At 33.6% G+C, this 17,536-nt stretch overlaps 2 protein-coding genes across 2 annotated transcripts in view; one reads left to right on the forward strand and one right to left on the reverse strand.

The window, feature by feature from the left end:
• The window catches only part of LOC106465413 (poly(ADP-ribose) glycohydrolase-like), a 98,155-nt gene extending 97,083 nt beyond the window's left edge, over positions 1 to 1,072 (forward strand). Inside the window, exon 19 of the mRNA XM_013925640.2 lies at positions 694 to 1,072. Within this exon, the coding sequence (XP_013781094.1) occupies positions 694 to 1,016 (323 nt within the window). The 3' untranslated portion in view covers positions 1,017 to 1,072. The remainder of the gene's footprint in view (positions 1 to 693) is intronic.
• Positions 1,073 to 1,743: 671 nt separating this feature from the next.
• Positions 1,744 to 17,536, reverse strand: part of LOC106465414 (set1/Ash2 histone methyltransferase complex subunit ASH2-like) — a 20,888-nt gene continuing 5,095 nt past the window's right edge. Inside the window, exons 4-7 of the mRNA XM_013925641.2 lie at positions 15,170 to 15,262; positions 14,460 to 14,558; positions 5,999 to 6,058; positions 1,744 to 2,042 (exon numbers count right to left, since the gene is read on the reverse strand). Of these exons, the coding sequence (XP_013781095.1) occupies positions 1,938 to 2,042; positions 5,999 to 6,058; positions 14,460 to 14,558; positions 15,170 to 15,262 (357 nt within the window). The 3' untranslated portion in view covers positions 1,744 to 1,937. The remainder of the gene's footprint in view (positions 2,043 to 5,998; positions 6,059 to 14,459; positions 14,559 to 15,169; positions 15,263 to 17,536) is intronic.

The raw sequence follows: 17,536 nt of genomic DNA on the forward strand, positions 1-17,536 counted from the left end.
CTTAAATATTCTGTCCAGGATTATTCAAGACAAGCTAAAATACCTGTAAACTGACAGGAAATGTTTAAACTTTATTCAAACAATGCAAGTTTAACAGTAATCATATATTTCAAATTATAACAAAGCTTCTTCATAAACAACAAATACAGATTTGGAGGTGATCCCACCCTACATCTCATTGACCATAAGGAAAAGCATGGCTGTTTGAGAAGCATTCCAGCAACTTTCATACTTTGATCTTGAATACCTTTAGAATATTCAACATGTTGAGATTGACTCAATTGGCTGGGAGTAATTAAACAACAGGCTTTACAAAATAGAAATAGGGTTAAGGTCAATTTTGATCCCTTAGGATATTCCCCATAGTTCATAGTGTTTACATATAAATTTTGGTTGAGATTGGCTCAATAGGCTAGGAGGAGTTAGGGTGCAAACAAACACACATTTCATCTTTATATAGATAGATAATTTAAAGAAAATATTTAACAGCAATAAAGTCTAATGATATGGTTGTATGGTGGATTAAAAACGAAAATTTATTACTTCATAATACTAACAATAAAATGGTTTGAAATTCCAGAGTATTTTAGTGTTTTAGTAATTACACAGCTATAATTATAGAAGAATTGTACTGAATATGTCATAGTTTTTATTTTGCTAATCCTCATTAACATTCAAACTGGATTTTAACAGGACAGTTAATCAACATGCTGAAACTTTACTCCAGGCAACAGCAGAAAGGACAGTTGGTGGTGAGGTTGTTTGACTTCATTTATGCAACATTCAGTGATTTTAACACAGACACAGAAGAGGAAACAGACAGCCAAATCACACCTCCAAAGAGTCTTGTAAATTCTTGTAAGCCTGACTCACCAGACAACTTAAGTAAAGAATACTTCCTAACTGAAAGAGAGCCTGGTGAGAAGAGAATGGAAATACCAAATGATGCATTAAGCTCCAGTGATACCTGTGGTACATCTCTTGGACTGACTTTGAAGCAATTAAATGTAAAATAGTGTAAAATCAGAGGTGAAGAAATGTATACTAATTAAATGAACTACAATGAAACTGGGAGATTAATTATTTATTACACATCTTGAATACACTCATGACTGGTATGACAAAAACTTGTATTCTGTGTCATTGGGTATCATTTAAGCAATATTAATGAACAGAAACATTTTATAAATATTCATTATAGTCTTAGTCATATATTGTTTATCAGGGAGAAGCTATCTACAGTAAAGTTAACAACTTTTACATAACTAATAATTCAGATAGTTCCACAATTTTGTCATTATCTATGACCTGCTGTTGTCAAGATGTCAAATTCTAAGGGCTGAATTATTAGTGGTATGGAATGAAAATTTTGGGGAACAGTCTTTTTTTATTATTATGGTTTTCTGTAAGTGATGATATCATTTGAATATTCATGGGTGACTAAGAAATCCATTGTTTTCAGTTTCTTCACATGTGAACCCATTTCATGAGTAAAAATTTAGCAGGATACATTGCTACATGTACTTTTTAAACCACAACAACACAATTTCATAATTTTATATAAACTTGATAGACCACAGAGATTCCACTATATTTCTTGTCCCACATCAAACACTGATTTTAAGCAAAATTGAATATGCAATTTACAATGATATTGAAGGCTTTAAATTACACTAAATGCAATGCACAACAGATAAATGATGTTTCATGAAGTTTTAAAATAATCTTGCCACAAGTATGAAATATTTGTCTTTAAAACATTTCTAATGATAAAATCATCTATATGAACCAGAGTATTTAAGTTTTGTATTTGATACATCTAAGGTTGTATTGTTAACTAAGATGTCAAGAAGTATAGAAAAACATACAAATAGAATATTCTTAAAGTAGTATGAAGTGTCTAAAAATTATGAAATTTATTCACAACAAATAAAAGATCACGTAAGGAAATGTTCTAAGCGCAGTTCATCTTGGTGTTCCACAAGGTAAAGTATATCAGAAAGGGCATACTCCACTGGGGCATTAAAGCCTGATTCATACATCTAAAGAAAAAATACTTTCAATGACTCATTACTATAAAATTACAGTTCAGAATTGTTTTAGTAAGGTAAGATTTAATATTTTAATGTCATAATAATTATAAAATAAAAGCTTTCGGCATCAGATCACTTTATGTTTACTTGTCTTATTTTTTCTTCCATAATGAAATTGTACACTCCTTATTTACACAAAAGTAAATGATTAATAGTAAACAACAGACTTGAGAAGGTGCAGTATATATATATATAGTGTTTCTAAGCTTAATTTCTGTTCATCCAAATAGTAATAAGAGCATGAAATATAATTAAAATGTGACATGATGTTTTGCTATTAGCTGTAAAAATATATACCAGAAGGATTAAATACTATAAAAATAAAGAGGACTGATGCAATGAATAACATTTACTTTCATTAACATTTCAAACTATACTTTACTCATATTCAGCATGTTTTACAGAATAAAGGTGTACTTAAGAAAATATATATTAAAACTTATTTAACAAAAAACGAGTAGGCTGCAAGGTATGGTAAGTTAAAATAATTTTAGTTGTAGGGTGTTTGGGTTGTTGTTAAGAGTATGGATCTTTTTGGAAATTAATTTAAAAAAATAATTCTATTTTGCTTTTTGATAACCTATAGTTAATATTAATGAAACAAGTTCTTTTATGATCTGATGTTATATTTCTGCACAAACTATACTCAATAAATAAATGTTACATATCTGGATTTAAGCATGATAAACATTACTTAAATGAAATTACAGTAAAGACTAGGAATGCTTTTCTCCAGTGTTTATGAAACATAATTTAGTATATATCTCATAAGAGGCCAGCACAAACACCATTTCCAATACCATCTAGCTAGCACTGATTGTAATACATGATAACGTGAATATATTCAAGCAAGAAATGGTCTATCTGAATTAATTTGGGCAAATGGTTTTTAAAACATGGAGAGCCCCCAAGTTATCTTAGGCAAATCATGGAAAGGTTTAACAACCTGAACTCCTTACAACTAAAAGTATTTTAACTCGTGCTGCCTTGCTAGGATTAGTTCTGTCCACATAATTTCTTTTTAGCCTACCCACTTAATGTTTCAACTTCTTATTGTGTTAGTAGAAAAATTGTTGTGTGGGTACTTGTATACTTATACTTTTTATTCTGTAGAACATGCTGAAAATGGATCAAGTACAGTCAGAAATATATGTAAATAAATGTTATTCATTGCATTGGTGATTTTTATTTTGAAACTGTTTCTTTCCTAACAAATCATTTACAACAGGATTAAAATACAGCCATTGAACACCAGATTATAAACATATATTCCACATGACAAATCTTTAAACTTATACACATTTTAACTCTCCCTAACAGGCTTGGTTATTTTGACTACTCTTTTCACAACATGTAACTATACATATATTTACTACATTAAAACTTATAGCACCTTAACAATATTTGGCAGACTTTTAATAAACATTACAAGTCTTTTGTGCACAAAAAATCAGATTTCTAAATTAAGTATATTTACTAAAGATTTGTCTGTGAACTTATGGAGTCAGAGTCCAACTAGTCTGAGTGGAAGGTGATTCTTATATTAAGATTAACAATACTTATTTTCATTACAGGTTTTTCCAATTTCATTTGCATAACTTCTAGAACATTCTGAATGAATAGGAAAAGTTTTTTCAGTATAATTTTTTTCTGTCATTTTCTCTACCCTAACACTGTATACAAGCTCGGCCATTTGACTGATCTTGTAGAAATTAATCTACCCCCCCATCATTCTCTCTAGAATGATTGCTTATTATTACAGCCAAAGCTAATACAATTCAAATATCTTGGTCTTCACATTTAATGCTTTACAGCAACTTATGCCAAAAGAAAATACCGCAAGAGGGAAGTTCTGTGTAAACACTGCATCAAGTTACTAGCAGGCTTGGTAAAATTACCACATGCTCAACTTGTGAGACATGCTGTTGAGTATTATTTTTTAATACTTTTCTTATCTAACCTGATAAATTTCAAATTTTTCCATTTTAGTTACTTTTATAACAATAACTAAAAAAAATACATTTGGTACTTGGGTATAGGTCTTGTAATTTTTTGCTCTCTAAGTCTCTATGAAAATTAACCCTGTTTGTAGGGATGTTGTTAGTACTTTACTTAATTTTTATTTATTTTAATTATATATGCAATTTAAAATGCAACATATTAACCCCCAACCAAAAAAAAATGCCCTAAAACTATTATAATTTAATTGGTTTTCTAATTAAGCCATACATGCATTAAAATATTTTTCTTACCTGGTTGAGGTGATTTCTGCAATAGCAGACTATAAAATTGATGCAGAATGTCTCAAAACCGATTACAAAAATGAGCTAATTTCATAAAGTAAGAAGTAAATTAAAATCTTCTCTTTCTGTTGGTAATGAATAATCCAATAGCAAATATCAAAGAGAGAATTATTTAAATTTTTTTAAAGATAACACGTGCTAGGAGTGGCACAGCATGCGAGTTTCAGTTTATGGCATATAACTTATTAAAGCAGGAAAAATAGAAGCAACAAGTTTTCAATTTAATTCAGGGATATGTAATGTATACGTGGGTAAATCCTTGGAAAGTTAAAATAATATAAAAGTGGAAAAAAATTCTAAATTGTACAATTCAGTGCAAAGAAGTCTCATGTGATACATACAAGTAAAGGTTGAAAATATATTTAAATATTTTCTTTTGCAAGTAAAAAATTAAAACGTACACGGTATTAAAATTCAATTTATAAACTACATTTTAATTTCAAATTTATTAACATACACTGGTAGTAAATAGTTTAATTAAATTGTAAATATAACTCTATATAAAGGTTGTAACATGCACACCTGGACCTACCCATATCTAGAGGGTTAAGAGTTACATTTTCTTGAACAAACATTGAAAAAATTAAAATCTCAATTTCACAAGAATAAATGTATTAAATAACTGTTAGATATAGACCAGAAATCAATGTAGCTTTTAAACCTACTGTTGTAACATTTTCTATCACTGGGTAGGTTCTTTTGGAAAAATAGTACAAAGTCCAGTACATGTAATAATTAAAAATTAATTTATTTCTTCAGTAATGTTTGCTACAGGCTATGTTTATTGATACTGTTGTAGGCCTAACATCAAATAAAACGTTTTACAGAAATTCCAAAGATTAATTATATGTCTAATTTATTTAAAAACTTACATGCAGAATTTCTCATCAATTGATCTATAACAAACATGCTTACTGAATCCCATATAAATAGATACAGTAACTCTCACTCACTAACACTGAATCAGTTATTCACTCACTATACTACCTCTGGTACTTATATTAGTATTTCTATGAGTGCAGGAAAGCTTCTAGATATTACATAATTATTATGATTAGCTCTCTCTAGCAAATAAACATCCAAATTAAAATATTAAACATAGCTTACAACAGTCTTTCACTTTTCTTCCATAAATCTGTACCTTTCAAAATTTTTCATTTATACCACTTGGGATCAGATGACAAGAATATCAATCAAGTCTGATTACTTCAACTTTTACAATATGAAACAGAAACAAATAAAACTGCATACATTTTGTTTCCTGTTAGCAACAAATTCTGAATCTCAAAATACCTTGTTTTGTTTTTTAAATAATGCTTAAAAAGTTTGATTTCCATAATATTTAACTACGATTAGACTGTTTATAGCTTTACCAGTTATATTAAATCAAATTTCATCATAAGGATTGTTCACTAAGATAACTTTATTTGTCTCTAAGTGACACATTTAAAGATTACCAAGATGTTGTTTTCAATCATCTATGGATACAGACTTATCTAATCATATCATAATTACATACATATCACCTCCACTAATACTTTGTTGGAAGTACATAAATACTGACTTTTTCTAAATCTATGTTTTAAATGTTTAATATCTTACCCCTTGGTATTTCATATCTTTAGGTGGATATTTAAAATTTGGTCCAAAGTTGATACTAACCTACGATGAAAAATATAAACCACATAATTTACATAGGAAATTTTCTACATCTTTAAATAAAATTTATAATCACTGGTAAGTATAAAAAGAAACCATAGCAGAAAATTAGTTAAAATACAATAAGTTTTACTTTAAAACATTGCTGAAAAATATTTTTCAATTTACATATGATGGGTTAACTAAACTGAACTTTATAAGAAAGATCTTCTACATTATGTGCTGTCCTTGGAATTACTCCTTTTTTTTTTTTAAATCATGCTTGGTATGATGTCCACAACAACACAAAGAACTACACACGTTGATAAACACTTCAATGTACATGAGCATTGGCTTCCAAGACTATACTTAAGTAAACCAAATGCCCAGAAATCCATGGGTGTGTAGTCAGGTGACTTCAGAAGTATATCAAAGAAAGGGTGATCATGAACACTGTTTTTATTCTCCACGTTTCATAAAAACACTACCATGAACTTGAATGTATAACCAGTGATAAGAATAGGTCAAGATAAAAAAATCTGGAGGTTAATGGCAAGCATAGCCAAATCTACAAGCGGTGCCATAGTCTGGAGTAAGAGGATAAGTATGGCACAAAATAGGTTGTTATTTAAGGAAACCTATAGCACTTAACTGAATATTTAGATATTGATGCAGAATTAATATTAACATCATTGCTTTTACTGGGTGAACCAAAAGTCCTGATTTTTCCCATACTGTTGTAAAGTAGGTGTGAAATATTGAAAAATTGCTGACTCAAGGTGTTTAGGCATATTGCGGGCGATTTCTTACCTGACATGTCATGATAGTAAAGGTCAGTCAAATGCTATCAATCTGAAGTAAGATGTGTCAATACAAAAATTGCAGCACACAATGATTTTACCCCAAAAATAATGTTTTTCTTAAGGGTTTTTCCAGAAGTTTTCATAATTTTTCAAACCAAACATATTTCACTTTAACCCTATAAAGATGAGCTTGATCAATTTAACAATCTAGTAACTACCATATAAAGTTCAAATTAGTAAGGTAATATTAGTAGCACAGCAGAAATACACCTTGCTATTAATATTACCTTATTATTTGAGCTCTTACTACCACACTGGGGGCTATAATGCCAACTTCAGAAAGTAAGATTTTCTTACTCACCACCCCAGTGGAAGGAATTTTTCTTTCTCTTTTTTTCATTTATTTTTAACTTTTCTTTGGAGAGCAGTCACCTTCCCATAACTGTCTGCAGGCAGTGAAGAGTGATATAGATGTGGGACATTATGGGCTCGAGCACCCACATCTTGCTCTTTACTATTTTTTTTTTCTTCTTATTTTACTCTCTTATTTATTTATTTTTTTACATGTTAGGCTTCGCAAATGTATTTCCACTGCTATGTGGGTCCAAGTTCTGCAGTCATCTCCAAAACCAGGATACATCTTATAGCATATGCCATGGTGACTTAATGTGCATCATTTTTGTTTAAGGCTTGTTTTGTATTATGAGTGTTTTATTTCACCACAGATTTGGTTTTGCTGTTGGTAACAAAGGCCTTCCTTCTTGATTTAAATATTAACTATTTAGATAATGTTCACAATTATATTATATAATGTCAGAGAGAATTATATACTCTTGTTAAAAGACAAAGGATATGGAAAGGGCATGTCACAATTTGAACAAATATAGTGATATCCCAGTAAAGCAAAAAAAGGTTGAAATACTATATTCTGGCTTGTCAGTGTCTACAGTATGTGTTTCTAATTCTTTGAACAATTTGACACCCTAATAAGTGAAAAGAAACATCTATAAATGAGAAGCCAGAGTACCACCATGTTATGTGACTTAGAGGTGCCGATTGACAATCTATTTAAATACTTCCTTTTGAAATTAAAATTGGATAATATGAACATTTGAATTACAAACTACATTTTGATGTCAAGTTTATTAATATACATTGATTGTGGTATACACATTTTCACCCTCCAATGTCCATAGTGTTAATACAGAGTGAATTATAAAATTATGCAAATCAACATCTACCAACTTCTCTTTCCTGCTTCTGGAACTTCACATTTCTATACAAACCTTGGCCTTCCTGCATAAAGTGGCATAAAATATTCCTAACCCAAAGAAAAGTAATGATCTACAAAATATTGTTCAATACACTAATGCTGAGTGTAACTGAATGGGTAACTCTATGATGAATTGGAATGCTATAGTAGCTGCAAGAAGGTATGCAGCAAGATTTCTTGGGTAGTGTCACACCAACACATCTACAATTTTATGCTTTTAAAACTTACATTTTTTAAGTCTTCAAGAAACAGGCCCTAACAAGTCATGGCAGAGGTCACATCAGCAACAAGCAGATACACAAAATAACAATGCCACAGCAGCAATTGCTTGTTATTTTAAGCTCCCACACAACCACAAAAGCTGTTGCCTCAGAAAGTGTCCTTAGCCAGAGATAAGTGGTACATTGACTACATCATAAATTTCATCCTTATCATAATCACTGCCAACAAAGTATTGAACAGTAAGACTAAGAAGATACATTTGGACTGTTGTAATTGGTTCTTCACAACGTTTGACGTCGATCCACAGTTTATATTATGCATTTTATGGTCTATTATTGCATGATCGTGTGGTCAAAATCCATAATGCACACTGTTGGGCAACTGACAGTCCACACTAGCTGCAGCAATACCATCAATTACAATGGCATACAAGTGTGTGATGTGGTATCTACTGTAACCACAATTGGACCAGTGAGTGTTCTAGGACAGGGCATTAACAGGAGATCATTTTGTGCAGCTGATTTTGCAAGGTGTTGTGAATGAATTTACTGATGATTTAGTGATAGCCTCTTACTAGAGGATTTGGTTTTAGCTATATGGTACACCACTCTATTTTGCTGCCCATGTATACAACATGCTAAATGAGTTTTTCCAGGACAATAAATTGGAAGGGCTGATCACAATCTCTAGACCCAACACAATAACTTTATTCATGTGCAGTTACATCAAAGAATGAGTGTATTCTAAACCCAAACTCATAAGAATGAATTTGTGTGGCAAATGTAGAAATTCCTGGGGAATTCTTTGCAAAGATTCAATACATGTCCATAAAACATCATGCACAAGTATGTATTTCTACAGTAGGTCTGCACATAGTTTTTTTTTGTAAGTTAAAATGATTTTGCAGACATGTTTACTGTATCTTTGTTATTATTTCCTGATTAACTCAGGGGAAAAATTTTCAATAAGCAAGCAACATTTATGGAGTAATATCATTCTGCTTTACAACTTTTGTATTGATACATTTTACATCAAACTGATAGTTTCAAAGATACCACATGGATGACCTATAAATTATGACATCATGTAGGGTAATAAATAGCCCTCAACATCCATGTCAGCAAAGTTTAGATATTTCACATCTACTTCATAACAGTAGGACAAATCAGGACTTTTGACTCATTCTATATATATTGTCTATGTTTTATATTTGCACTGCCTGCACATTTTCAACATGTTTCCTAGTAGTGGCATGGCTCTTCAAAACACTTCTCATTCTCTTTCTCTCTGCATATGTTACACTTTGATTGCCACAAAATCTACAAATGTCAACCACAGGTATGTTCACCTTTGAGAAAAAGTTGCAGAGTTCGTATGCCACATTTTCCACCTTTCCACTATCATTATTTAGTTGAAGCATTACTACTGTGTCAAAGACTGTAAATCTCTCACCTTGTGCGCATTTTCACCACTGACTACTTTCAGCAGTATTTTTTTCCTGAAAATAATGAGATAACAACACGTGAAAGTTCTAATATGGCACCTATCTATTGAGCAAAGTTGTACCTGATTTGAAAAGACCATTTGCCACTGGTCAGCCTCCAACTCAACCCCCTTCTTCTCCCTCATACATATAAACAAAAGAAGATGATACCCCTTTAGGAAGAACATGTGGTATGCAAATAAATGGAAGACAACACCCCCGTGGGAGGCCATACCATTTATGAGTTAGGTATACTCTTTGCCCATGTGAAAATGTGTTGCAATAACAGCAGAAACAAAGGAGGGACTTCCTCTGCATTGTCATTCATGCACAACTAACACAACCAGCACCATATCTGCCGGGAACTGACATCCAGGGGATGCTAAGAAGGTGGACAGCAAAGTGGGGGTGCATCTCCAGACCATAACCAAATAGTATTGGGAATGTATCGTACAGTCTGCAGTAGGAGAAGGGTACTCAGCCACACACCTGTGTGAAATTAAGGGACCATCAGTGTAGAGCTACTATAGCACATCGGTAAATGGGAGGTTTACCTCAACCAAGACCAGGCGAACTGTGACAGGAAAGTCCAGCTCAAGGTAGGAAGAGGTACTTCTACCTTTCACCTCGGGTATAGGTACTGGCAAAGAAAAGAAGCCTCTGTACCAAGGACCCATCTCAGCATGTGTAACATCCAACAAAACCATCACCCTATCCTTCGGGAACCAACATCTGGGGGATGGTAGGAGTAGCCACAACAAAGTGGGGGTGCATCTCCAGTCCATCATCAGGCAGCACTGGGAATATATCATCCAGTATGCAATAGAAGAAGAGTACCCAGCCACACACATGCAAGGACTTACATGACTGGTCCAGTTCAAATCATCAACATGTCTGCCGGGAACCAGCATCATGGGGACGGTAAGAAGGAGGGTGCCTCAGCTGGAGGGACAAACTGCATGTTGGCAGAGAGTGCATCGTCCATCACCAGGCAGCACATCAGGTCCACAGTAGAATGACCATCAATGCCTTCTACATGCCAGCAGAATTCCACCACCCTACTCTCAACTAAGTGGGATAGAGCACCATCCCAGCAGTTAGGAACTGGTAAGTGGTAAGGACTCCCTAGAGGAAAGGGGAGGGGGAATAGCACATTGGAGAATCTGGAGGAAAGCAGCACTGGAGACAGTAAATGGGTGACCAAGATACCTATTTTGAAAAGCAGACCGATCTGGAGACCCACAATACCCTGTCTGCTTTACTCGTGTTAGTCCATGAGTGTATGGTCCGGGACAAACATGTTATGAAGCAAAACAATGCAAAGCATTCCTGCAAAATGTTGAGGGGAGGAAGACGAAATCCCACAGAACAAGCAATGGCTATATTGTGAAGATAATAAGCAGTAATGGTATGATGTCCTCCAAAGGATGACAGAAATAAGCAGCCAGGGATGTGGTAAGGTGACAAAACTGATGGGAAGAAACACAGAAAAGACAACAATCATTCAGAAAAAGGGAAGAATAAGCCAGGCTAATCCAACTTTCAAGTTTTTATATGGGGCTAGATTCTTTACAGTAGGTGTCTGTGAATTGTTGGTCAATTTAGTTCTAAAGTAATTGAACCAGCCTGTGTGGACTTTTGATGTAAAAGAGAATTATTTATATTTCTAGATTCAACTGTGGTAAATAATAGTGTAACAAATTTTTGTACATACATTTGACTTGTTTTGAATATATATATTATTTTAAACAAGTGGATTATGCTGTTCATTTATTGTGGAAATTTATCCCAAAATTAATTATTCTTTTCTATCTCTTGTACAATAAAAACACTGAAACTTTCACTTCAGAAATTGCCCTTTATGACTAAACTGACAATTACGCAGACTAATTTCACTTTTATTTTCACAAACTTCACTTCACACCAATCCCTATAGGAAATTGAGGAAAGGTCACAGGACTAAGAAGGATTACATGGAATAAACAATAGAAGTGGGAAACACAGAAGGAAACAGTGCATGCCCCATAGCAATGAAGAGCCCCAACTGGACAGAGGAGGCATTCAGGACGAAATGGCCATAAATGTGTGATAAAGAAAGAAAAGAGATGGGTGTGAAGGTAGAATTACCCTCCTGAGCAACCAAAGTTTTAGATAGAAATGACAATCTGGGAAAAGAAATACATAAAAAATTTGAAATGATCATTTGGTGCATGTCCCATGTCAGAAAGATGAACGTAATGGGAAAACAAGGATGCCACGAGCTGCAAAGAACCGGCCTGCCAGGCCAGGAACCAGATAAAAGCCACGCATGAAGATGGAGAGTGGGAACAGACTGATGACACATACCAGACTGGAGCAAACGTTGGAGGGTGGGGGGAACAGGGAGAGGATGAGGAGGTGACCCCAGTAGTTGGCACAGAAGAGGAAACTACAGCAGAGCTGGCCAAAGTGGAACCATCTACAGAACCCGACTCAGAATGGTCTGCATGATGGAAATGACCTGGGGAAGCAGGTGAATGGGAAAGTAGGCATATAGGTATAGACCCATCTAATCCTGAGTGACAGCAACCAATGCTCAAGTCAAAGCATGTGTTACAGAAGATCAAAACAAGGGGAGCTAATGATTGGCAAAGGCAACCAGAAGTGAAACACCCCACTGGGCATAGAGCTTCCACAACATTCATGGGCCCAGTGACCACTCCATAGCTAGAATCATGTCGGGACATGATAAACAGGGTGCCCGGAGTGTGACAAGTCAACACAAGAATCTGATGGCTGTGGCTTAATACAGGAGAAACAGTGGCCAAAAATAGAGATCTCTTGACTTAATGCCCTGTTGCCCGAAGATGTACGAAATTATAGTCGAGTTGTCAGAAAGCACCATCACCAATTTGCTCTGAAGGGCTGGAAGGAAGTGCACCAAAGCCCAACGAACTACAAGAAGCTCTGAGAGATTGTAAAGGAGAGAGGACTTTGAGAGACTCCACTGTTCCAAAACCTCCTGAGCAACCAAATAAGCACCCCAACTGGAAAAGGAAGCATCTGTAAAAGACAACTTCCGGTCGAGGAGGAGGAACAGCAACAGGGGTGTTGTCCAGTAAGAAAAAAGGAAGAATGAGAGGGGCATCCAAGAGAACCCAAACAAAGCTCCTTTTAACACACAAAACCCACTAAAGGCGATATGTGGTCATGACTAAGAGAGATAATGGCTTCCACAGAAGCCCACATTCCCAAAAGAGAGAGAGGGAACTATTTCATCATAGGAGAAGGAGAGCTGCTAAATAGTAGCTTCATAGCCCTCAACTGAAGGGGAAAAGTTTGGGTCCAGCCCAACTGTGAAGGGAATTAAGCAACACCCCAAGATGAACTAGATATTGCATGGGAGTGAGTAAAAACACCTGCACCAACCAACCAACTCTTAGGAGAAACTGAAAATGAAAGGTAGAGACAACATGTGAGGAAGCCAGAAGAAGCCAGTCATCCATATAATGGAGGAAATGAGGGTCTCGGAAATGAAAAGGAAAGGCACATGCCCAGACCACCCGATAAAAAATATAGGGAGCCGAGGTGAGTTCGATTGGAAGAGTCTGAACTGAAACACACACCCCACTGAACAAAACAAAAATAATGTTGGGATGCAGGGGAAATGTGAATGTTTAGGTATGCATCCAACACATCAACCTTTGTCATTCACAAACCAGGAGGAAAACCCAACAAAGGGCTAAGTTTGAGTCCATGGTGAAGCGTGATAAGACCAAGAAATAGTTGAGAGCCGACACATCCATGATAGAGCACCAGGCCTCAATTTCTAAAATCAGGCTGTTTGGTTTATTCCTAATCTCAATCGAATACTTGTTCAAAATACTTTTATTTGTTTCAGAGAAAAGTCACATTAGACAATCTGTTGTGTCCACCACAAGGAATCAAACCCTGGATTCAAGCATTGTGTGTCCGTAAACATACTGCAGTCCTACAGGGTGACCATAAAAGGACATAGTGCCAGTGCTGTTGAACTCTAGATGATGACCCATTTCCTCTGGACAGAATGCCAGTCTATCACAGCTCAACCCTGAGCACATGGAATAGTTTCTTACTCAAAGACATAACAGTATAATGGGCCAGCCTCAAACTCATGACCATTCTCAAAACTGTAAAAAATTCGAAAAAATTAAGGCCAAGGGAAAAAAAATTATGCAGTTGAAAATTCAAACTGTAACTTGAGCAAATAAGCAAAAAAATCAGTAAAACAAGAGCAAAAATGTGTCTTAACAGTAAGACTGCAAATTGAGAAGTGATTAAGGGCTAAATGGAAGAGAGAGCACTAGTAATGATAGAAGTTGTGTCACATTCCTATTGGTTTGGTGGAGGGTTGCTGCATGATGATTTGTATGAGAGCATGAGATGTCTCACATCAATACACGTGAGGATAGGTGGAACTATCAAGGCTAGTGGCAAGCAAATATTTGTGCTTATAGAGGGCAATATAAGTCGTGAAAAGCTATTTGTCAGAAGAGGTAAGATATCCCATTGGAATTCTATATTCAACTAAATATTTAATAACAGCAGTCATAATGTAATTCTGAAAATAAAAATTAAAAGATTTTATTCCTTATGCTATCAATACAAGTACACACAAATACTTACTGTACAGCTTTTGTAGAGAGAAACTGCTGGATAGTATGTTCCTTCATTTATGTCATTCCATGCAACACCCATGTTTTGTCCATTTTTATAATAAGTTATCTACAAAAAAATAAGCTATGTTTTACAACAACAATGAGCAATATCTAATTATGAATTTATAAAATGATAAGTAATACTGTTTAAGCACAATATTTAAAAAAATTATAATATACATTTTCAAGTAACTTTTAAGCTTAAGTGCTTTTTACAATCATCAAACGTAATATTGTTTTGAAAAATAAAATAAAAAATGCACTGAATAGTATAAAGTGCTACAAAATCACAGGATTCAAATATTAATCCTATCAGAAAAGTTTCTAAATTAGTAGTTTCTGTATACAAAATGTTCAAATTAAGAGTATGTGGGTATGGTAAGCAACAGCTTATTTTAGAATTACCACTAGCAACTATATATATATATATATTTCTTTGTACGATCAATTATCTGTCATAAAGGAGATCTATAGGTTTTTGATGTATATTTTTTTAATCATATTAAATTTCAGAGAACACATATACATAGTAATGTTGCATAGGATTTCTTATTATTTCTAACTATGGGTAGTTTAAAATCCAATATAATACTATAATAAACTATGTGTGTATTTTGTAAAGCAATCCTCCTATACCAACAATGCAAAGTTGTTTAATATTTAAATAGTTTAAATTACCATACTTCCTGGAAGTGGTTTCAAACTCTTGATTCCTTTTTGAATATCATCTTTTTCCTGGTAGTAGAGATAACTCTTGAATTTAACCAATGGCTGTGAAAATGGATTAACCAATGTTGAAAAAACCTGAGTAACTTACACACAAAAATAATTTGGGGGTGACAATTTATATTGAAAATTTCAGAAAAGATAACTTTCTTTTCACATTTTACAGTACACATTCTACAATACCTCTGTACTATATCAAACTAGCAGTTTATTTCCTTTGAGAGCTGTTTTATCTAAGTATTACAGTTATGGTAAACATGAATGCATGAAAACATTTTTAAACAATAACTGTAATGACCTAAACTCTTCACTTATAGGAAAAGTTTTAATTTTTCAAAGTAAGATATTTTAAAAGAAACTTTACCTTCTGGACTACATGAGCAGTTGACAATTTTTGTCTAAACAAAATGAAACCATACATTTCCAATTATCTTTTCATTTGCATTACCAATATTATTAAACTGAGTAAAACTGAAGATTTATATGTTCATCCCAGAAGACATCTCTTTGTCACTACTTCTTGACTTTAAAAATCTAAGCACCAAGCTAATAATAAGTAAAATTTTAATTATCACTTATACAAAACTATTCATTTACATTATCAGGAACATTAGTTAACTAGGCAATCTGATCCATGAAGGATCGAAGAAAAGTCAACTGTCAATTAAGGTAATATATAATTTTTTAATGTAAACAAACAAAAAAAACTTAAAACAAGAGCAATCAGAGAGATTGCATACCCTTGCCCCACCATAAATCTTTGGATTCGGTGTGTGCCTGAAATTCGGTCCTAACCTAATCACTTTTTACACAGTTATTATTAACAATCTGAGAAAATGCCCTACATCTCATATTATAAAAATCTTTCAAAGTGATCCAGAATCCGGATCTGGATCCAGAATAGATTTTGGAAAGACCATCCTATTCTGTAAAAATTTCATGTAAATCTGTATTTTTTTTTCAAGATACTTGCATGGACAGACATACAGACGTAACCAAATGCAATACCTTTGCCTCACCTCCAGGGGTGAGGATGATTATGGCTGATTCTACAAGTCATGATTAAATTTTGCTTCTAGAAATAAACCTTGTAAGTCAGGAAACTAGTTACTTTTTGACTATGTTTGAAATTTGGACATTAGTGCATTTACACTTGGTAGATAATTAAATACAAATTTGTTTGACAACCTGCTTACAAAATGCAGGGTTTTAGTTCATAACTACTACAGGGGTGTCTGATATACATAACTACAATGTATGTAGAAAAAATACAAATTGTGTGATTCTGTTTTCATTTTATTGTATTCCTGAAACAAAAAATGCTTTGTATAAATTATGACAGAAATTTATAACTGTTTATCCAACCAAAATATGACTTATAACTCCAGGAAAAAAAATACTGTATTTTATGCTCAAAGTTTTAGTTTCTGGCCTTCTTTAGAAGTTTGTAGCATAACTGATGAAGAATATAAATAAATCTAAAATATGTTTGAATAAATAGAAAAGAAAGTATTTCAATTATATTATCTTCCTGTGTATGCTGCAAGGCTCCAAAGAAGGCAAGATGCTGAAATGTTGTCAAGCAATTTGCTAATATATTTAACATCTCAACTACTCCAATATTAGGTCTGAAGACCTCTAATGTTGGCCAAAAGGCCTGATCTGCACCAGATATAACAGACACAGTGTAACTGATGTATTATCGTACACAGTTCTTTATTTTCATTCAAAAGTTCTTACTGATATTTTTTTTATTTGAGTTATTGATCATACATGTTTGAATAGGAGTTTTGTAGTCAACACTTCATAATTTACTAAAGGAATAACTATGTATTTAACAACCATATAAATAATAGCTCAGACTCTGCAGCACACAGCATTTCGAAAAGTTACCTTCTGATATTGTGTCTTACATTTTGATATATTTATCTATTACAATTCTTGGAATTCTACATACATACATATATATTGCAATACTGTTATCGATCCAGGTTGTCAACTTATTGTCATAATGGATAATGTCTGTGGTAATAGCACCCAAATGCATTTGGGATATCCCATCTATCAGACAATCTCCAAACACCGATGTCAATCTAGTCAGCCGTCATGGAAAATGATAAAAAATCAAATAAAGGTACGAAGCTGAGTGCTTACATCCACAACGTCTCAGCTTCTACTGCCTTTCACTGTCTATAGCCAGTTGTGAGAAGGCAGTTATTCTTACATTTCTTAAAGTAGAAATGAATTGAAATAAAGCCATCCAAATATTTCTACTAAGTAAACTCCCAACCTCCACCCTTACAAAAAGATATTAAATAG

The sequence above is a fragment of the Limulus polyphemus genome, unplaced genomic scaffold, assembly GCF_000517525.1.
Source record: "Limulus polyphemus unplaced genomic scaffold, Limulus_polyphemus-2.1.2 Scaffold1935, whole genome shotgun sequence".
NCBI classification, from domain to species: Eukaryota; Metazoa; Arthropoda; class Merostomata; order Xiphosura; family Limulidae; genus Limulus; species Limulus polyphemus.